This window comes from Rhinolophus hipposideros (genome assembly GCF_964194185.1).
Source record: "Rhinolophus hipposideros genome assembly, chromosome: 22".
In the NCBI taxonomy this organism is placed as follows: Eukaryota; Metazoa; Chordata; class Mammalia; order Chiroptera; family Rhinolophidae; genus Rhinolophus; species Rhinolophus hipposideros.
Genome location: NC_138068.1, coordinates 12287723 through 12293722, shown reverse-complemented (window position 1 = coordinate 12293722; position 6000 = coordinate 12287723). Strand labels below are relative to the sequence as shown.

At 41.4% G+C, this 6000-nt stretch overlaps 1 protein-coding gene across 1 annotated transcript; it reads left to right on the top strand.

The window, feature by feature from the left end:
* Positions 1–580: 580 nt before the first annotated feature.
* SPINT4 (serine peptidase inhibitor, Kunitz type 4) lies at positions 581–3079 on the top strand (the record flags this gene model as incomplete). The annotated part of the gene is made up of 3 exons (XM_081033350.1): positions 581–788; positions 2392–2564; positions 3071–3079. The coding sequence occupies exons 1-3, from the start codon at positions 674–676 to the stop codon at positions 3077–3079; spliced, it is 297 nt and encodes a 98-aa protein (XP_080889476.1). The 5' UTR covers positions 581–673.
* Between the last annotated feature and the right edge of the window lie 2921 nt (positions 3080–6000).

Here is a 6000-nt window from a genome sequence, read left to right as displayed (position 1 = left end):
ATGGGGAGCATATGATAATTCAAGAATTTAGTGTGTGTGTGTGTGTATATACAGAGGGTGCCAAAAAATGTATACACATTTTTAAAAAGACAAAAACTATTAAACTTGTAATACTCAATATATACCAATAACAAAAGATGAATACAAGTCATGTGTATACATTTTTTGGCACCCCTGGTACATATATATTTATATATGTGTATATATATATATATATATATATATATATATATATATATATATATATATATATAGTTCCGAGCAGGAAGGAAGTACTATAAGGGTTAGTTACTATTACTCCAATTATTGTGTTTGGTACATTCTTTCTGTTGCACCAGGATCAGTCTCTTCCTGTTGTAGAAGGTTGAAGAGAGGAAAAGAAGCAATTGTCTTTTAATTCTTTGCTCTGATCTTCTACCTTCCATGGTTACACATACACAGAGGCGCTGGTCCTTTAGTTTCTATGGTTTCTACATCAACATGGGACTCCCTATGAGGGGTCTAATCAGCCTGGGGCCTTCAGCTTCATGGCTGGGTACCCAAGTATTCACTGTTCAACCCAACACCTAGTAATGTCTCGTCCTGGCCCTTGGGGTAAGTGGGTTCGGCCCTCTCAAGGTTCAAGCCCAAAACATAACATCAGAAGACTGTCCTACCTGCTGCTCGCTGCACCATGAAGCCTGTTGAGCTGGGAGTTCTGCTAGGGCTCTTCATCTTCTTTTTGCGGACTACCCCATTAATGGGTGGTGTTTCTAGACTTGCTGAACACCTGTGTGGAAAATTCAAAGGTATGAACTTAAAGGAGAAAATAAATTCAAAGACCAATTATGGATGAGGGAGAGTGTTGCAAAAAAATGCGATATCCGGGTGGTCCAGGAAGTTCCTCCTTTTGTGTCGATACCCAGAGACTCTTAGTCCCTCGACTCAGGGTATAACTTACTCTAGGGGTCTTGTGGTTGTCTGATGAGAAAATAACTAGGATGCAAATAAGTCCTTTCCAAAAGAGGCTGTCTTTCGTAGGGGTTCCAAAGACTGCAAGTATTTTGAATGAAGGGTTTCATGGTAAAATTTCAAAGATTCTAGAACAATCTAGAGTATGTATTGAGATGAGAGAAAAAGGGGACTGGAACTGAACAAATTGAGGCATTTTCAATATCTGAGCTCTGGGCACAGAGAACACGAACACATGATTCTTGTTTAGAGGAGCTCAGAACGTAGATGTGAAAGGAGATGACGCTTTCATCCGCAGATAATGTGTACAGGCTCAGTGCTTCCAGAGTGTGGGGAGGCGGCACATCTACACTGTGAGCCAGACACCCCAAATTCTGGCCCCACCACTTAGCAAATGTGTGCCCTTCATCTAGTCACTCAATCACTTACCATCCCTTAGTCTCAGTTTCCCTTATGTAAAGTGTAGATCAGAAAACTTGCCTTCTGCAGAGAGTGTTGTTTTTTATTTTACCAGGGAGTAAATTCCAGACTGGCTGCTTGAATAGAATCAATAACAATCTCCCAGTTGCCAATACAACCCTGTTGTTGCTGCTTTAGTCACTTTGCTATGTGACTCCTATCCATGAAGGCAGAAGGTATGCCTCTCTGAGAAGGCAACAGGGAAAAAGATGACAGGAGATGAGAGCAAAAGAATATTATCCCCAAGGTTATCCATCTTGATATGAATCCTTCGAGGACAGCAGCAGGCACAGTTACCTGAAATTGGGGTGTAGATAATATAGTGAGTATATGAAAACTGGAACATGAGCATTCTGAACTGGAGGTCCCACATGAGCAGTTAGGAGGAGAGAAAGGTGAAGGTATGGAGAAGCAGGAGACCGTGCTTTAATAAAACATAAGATGTGAAACGGGAACTGCCACAGCCCGCGTGGCCAGGAGGGCTCAGCCTGATGGGGAAGGGTGAGGAGATTGAGAAAAGACACAGAGACAGGAAGGCTGGGACCCGGAGGTCCACCGTCCACGGATGGCGGAGCAGTGGCACCGTCTTTATTTCACACACAGTTTTTATACAGTCTTAGAATAATTGTCTATACAAACAAGTATTAGCAGAACAAGCAGGTATTATTAGAACATTTTGTTTTGTGTATTGGCCAGTTTGTATGTCTGTGACCACATTAGTGTTATCTTGTACTTTCTGGGAAGATTGCTGAGGCGAGGCTTCCCATGGGAATGACCTTGCAGCTGCAAGGCCTTTGTCAGCTCACAGCCCACTCCCCACAGGAACCTCATCACTTTGCACAAAATCACTGTCCTTCGGTGATTTTGAATATGGGAATATTTCCAGACTAACATGAGGAATTTTTATGGGCCCCATGAAAACAAGCTCTCCTGCTGAGTCCTAACTAATTCTCCCTAACTCAATGGGAACCTCTCATGTAGATCCCTGCAAGATGGAAATGAATCCTGGCAGCTGTTATGAAGTCCACATTAGATATTTCTACAACAAAACATCCAAAAGATGTGAGCATTTTATCTTCTCTGGCTGTGATGGCAACCTTAACAACTACAAGCTTAAAATAGAGTGTCAAGTAACCTGTGTTGCAGAATACAAAGTAAGGAATCCAGTCTTGTCCTTGGTCCTTGGGGAGAGGGAAAGGAGAGGCTCTGGGATCCCAAGATAAAACCTGGTTTGGAAATGGGAAGGCTTAAGAGTTGGGTTGGATCTCAGCATCCTTTGTGATTTTGCAGTTAGGAAATCAAAAGTCCACCCTTTGTTGGATAATTACCATGTGCCAGGCACGAGGCTAAGCCATTTACATATATTGATATAATTTAAGATTAAAATCACCCTAAGATAGATGTGTATTATTATTTTCATGTGGCAGATGAGGAAACCAAGCCCAGCTGAGGTAACTAACTGGCCCAAGGTGACATTATTAGATGGCATAGGAAGGTTTCTCACTATATCTGATGGTCACCCAGGACTTAACCATCCTACATGTACAAGGTCACCCAAACCCAATCACTGTACTCTCAGACCCATGAACTGTGTATAGCAATATGTTACTTTATACAACTAAGCTAGCTCCCAGTCTTCACCTGACCGTTCCCGTTATAGGAGCTATAGAAGAAGGTCCATGGAAACCAAGAGGACTATAGTATGGCTGATTCCCAGGAGAGTGAAATAGAGAGTGGCCTTAGGAGTAACTCAAAAGTAGACATTTTGTTTTATTAATTTAATATTTTTAGTGAATCTTTGCAGTGCCTGGCACATAGTAGGCAGTGACTACGTTTTAAAAGGAATGAAAGAAGGAGAGATCAATTGATGGAAGAGGAGAGACATGGAAAGAGATGGCATCCTCTGGGTTTCCCTTGAGATAGAGATGACCTAAATGAATCCATGGAGACTTTGCAAAACCTATTAACACAGATCTGTTATGTTTTGTTTTGGTTTGTTTTTTTCACTTAAACAGATTCCACGTAAGGCCTAAGAGAGGTGCTCGAGATACTCACTACACCATCTGAATACAGATGTAAGAAAATTCAGACAAATTTTATGATCTTTGTAATATTTCCATACTCCTTGAAACTCCCATGTGTTTGCTATTTTCCTAACTTTAGTTTTGTCTTTCCTGAGAAATAATTGTATGACCATTAAAATGAAAGAACCTTTGTGTCAGCCCTCCCTCCTCTCTGAAATCTCACCCCCTGCCTTATACAGAGTTGGAATATCAGCTGGTCCTATCCATTAGCTCCCCTCTCTCTCCTGAACCATTCCTCATATATACACACAATATTTACACTCTCAGATATGACAAGCAAATCTGTATAGGTTGGTATCACCTCCCCTCTCAGGTTGAGCTACTTAGTGGACCCAAAGTACCAAATCTGTGCTCCTGTTTTTTCCTTGAAATCAAACCGAGCAGCAAACCTCACACTCACATGAAATGTCCTTGCTCTCATAACAAATTTTGCTTTGTGATGTTTCCTGATTCCTGTCCCACAAGCCAGGAGCCCCAATTAGTTTAACTCTCCCACTGACTTGATCCAAAGTTTTGTATAGTTCTATATGGACATTTTCTTAGTACTTCAGTCATTGACATTTGACTTGGCTATTCTCAGTGCTTCTGAAAACAGTACCCAAAACATCAGTGCAGTGACTGTGTTTCAGCCACCAAGAGAATGGTCCTCCAAACGCTGGTGGTCAAGTCTTCTGAATATGCTACAAGGTTCAGCATGGCCATGATCTTCCCAGCAATAGGCTATTCAGCTAGATCATTTCGTCTCTGATTTTTTTCAGGCATCCTTTCCCTGCATCCCTTCTCTGTCCTTCTTATTGACAAAGTCCAATCCCTCACCTGTGAATTGCATCCTGGACTAATTGTATCCTGGTGGCAAGGGCCATCATCAGAGGCCTTGTAAACCAGTGAGACCCTGTAACTAGACCTGCAAGCCTGGTCTCTGCTCAGTCTTAAGAAGAAAACCAGTCCCCTAAATTGAGACAATTTTCTGCAAAAATTCTGATTACTTCAAGATCAGACTCTCGGGCTGGCCCAGTTTGGCTCGAATATGTGGGTGCACATTATACACGGGAGCCCATTATATACAGCAAAATAGGGTAATTGTCAGTGAATGTTTGAGAGAGCTTATCAGTATAATCATCTCACCAGGGCGGCAGGTTTTCTCAGTGGTTAGAGCCCAGTGCTCATAACACCAAGGTCACTGGTTTGATTCCCACATGGGCAGTGAGCTGCACCCTCCACAACTATATTGAAAAACAATGACTTGATTTGGAACTGAGCTGCACCCTCTACAACTAGATGGAAAAAAAACCCAACTTGACTTAAAGCTGAGCTGCACTTTCCACAACTAAATTGAAAACGATTTAATGTAGAGCTGATGGGTTCTGGAAAAACACACTGTTCCCCAATATTCCCCAATAAATTTTTTTTAAAAAAATCATCTCACTAGTAAAATCAGCATTTATTTAAATTCCATGCATGTATATTAATGAACTCGGGCATTCTGTTGTATATTGAGTTAGTCTGAATAATTTCATTTTATGGAGATTATTTTTATAGTTTTACAAATTACCTCCTTGCAAATTTTTCTTTTCCATGTTTGAGTTCTATCCTTTCCACATCCCTATTATTGAAAATGTTTGTTTCTTCTCTGTTTTTCTTGGCCATTCTTGCTAAAGTTTTGTCTATTTTAACTGTGTTTTTAAAGTACAAACTTCTAATTTTATTTAGCAATCTTAGTGTTTCTCTAATTCATTAAGTTCAACTACTACCTTCATCAATATCTTCTACTTTCTTTATACTTCTTTTGCTGGTTTTGTTCCAGTTTCTTAGGTTCAAGGCTACATTAACTTACTTTCAAATTTTTCATTTGTATGTTAAAGCACTGATAGGTTCTTTAACAACTAACTGTTCATTGTAGAGATGCTGAGGCCTTGAGCCATGAGTAGTCATGATCCTTAGTTGTGGGGGACGGTGGAGACTGAAGCTCAGCGGTAGAGCTCTGATGAACTGTGACATTGCAAGCTACATGGCTGGGTACCCAAGCACATTCTGTCCTGCTCCCTGGGCTGATTCTGGATGCACCAGAACCCTGCCCAGGCTTGGGCCCTGGGGAGATGAAATCAGAAATATGAGTTCAACTCCTCCCAAGGAAAGGAGCTCTGCCCCCAAGATATAATTTCAGCCCAGTCCAGGACTCTCGTATCTGCTATCTGCAACACCATGAAGCCAGAATTGATCTACTTTTTTCTGTTGCTCCTCATCTTTTCCATGCCCCTTCGTACACTTTCAGGTTTCCTGGTCCCTCTAAAGATCAAAAAACAATTGTGCGAAAGTGGACATCTTGGAGGTAAGGCACAATAGGAAGGGCAACCCAGGAGGGCACTGTGGAGGAGAAGAATGTCTAGGCAGCCTGGGTGATGTTGATGCCAATAAGAAGGAATCAAGTTCTCCTTTTACCTCAAACCATATGGTTTTAGAGCATCTGATTCTAGGAGTTTCATCGAGTTCCATCCATGGATTGGAG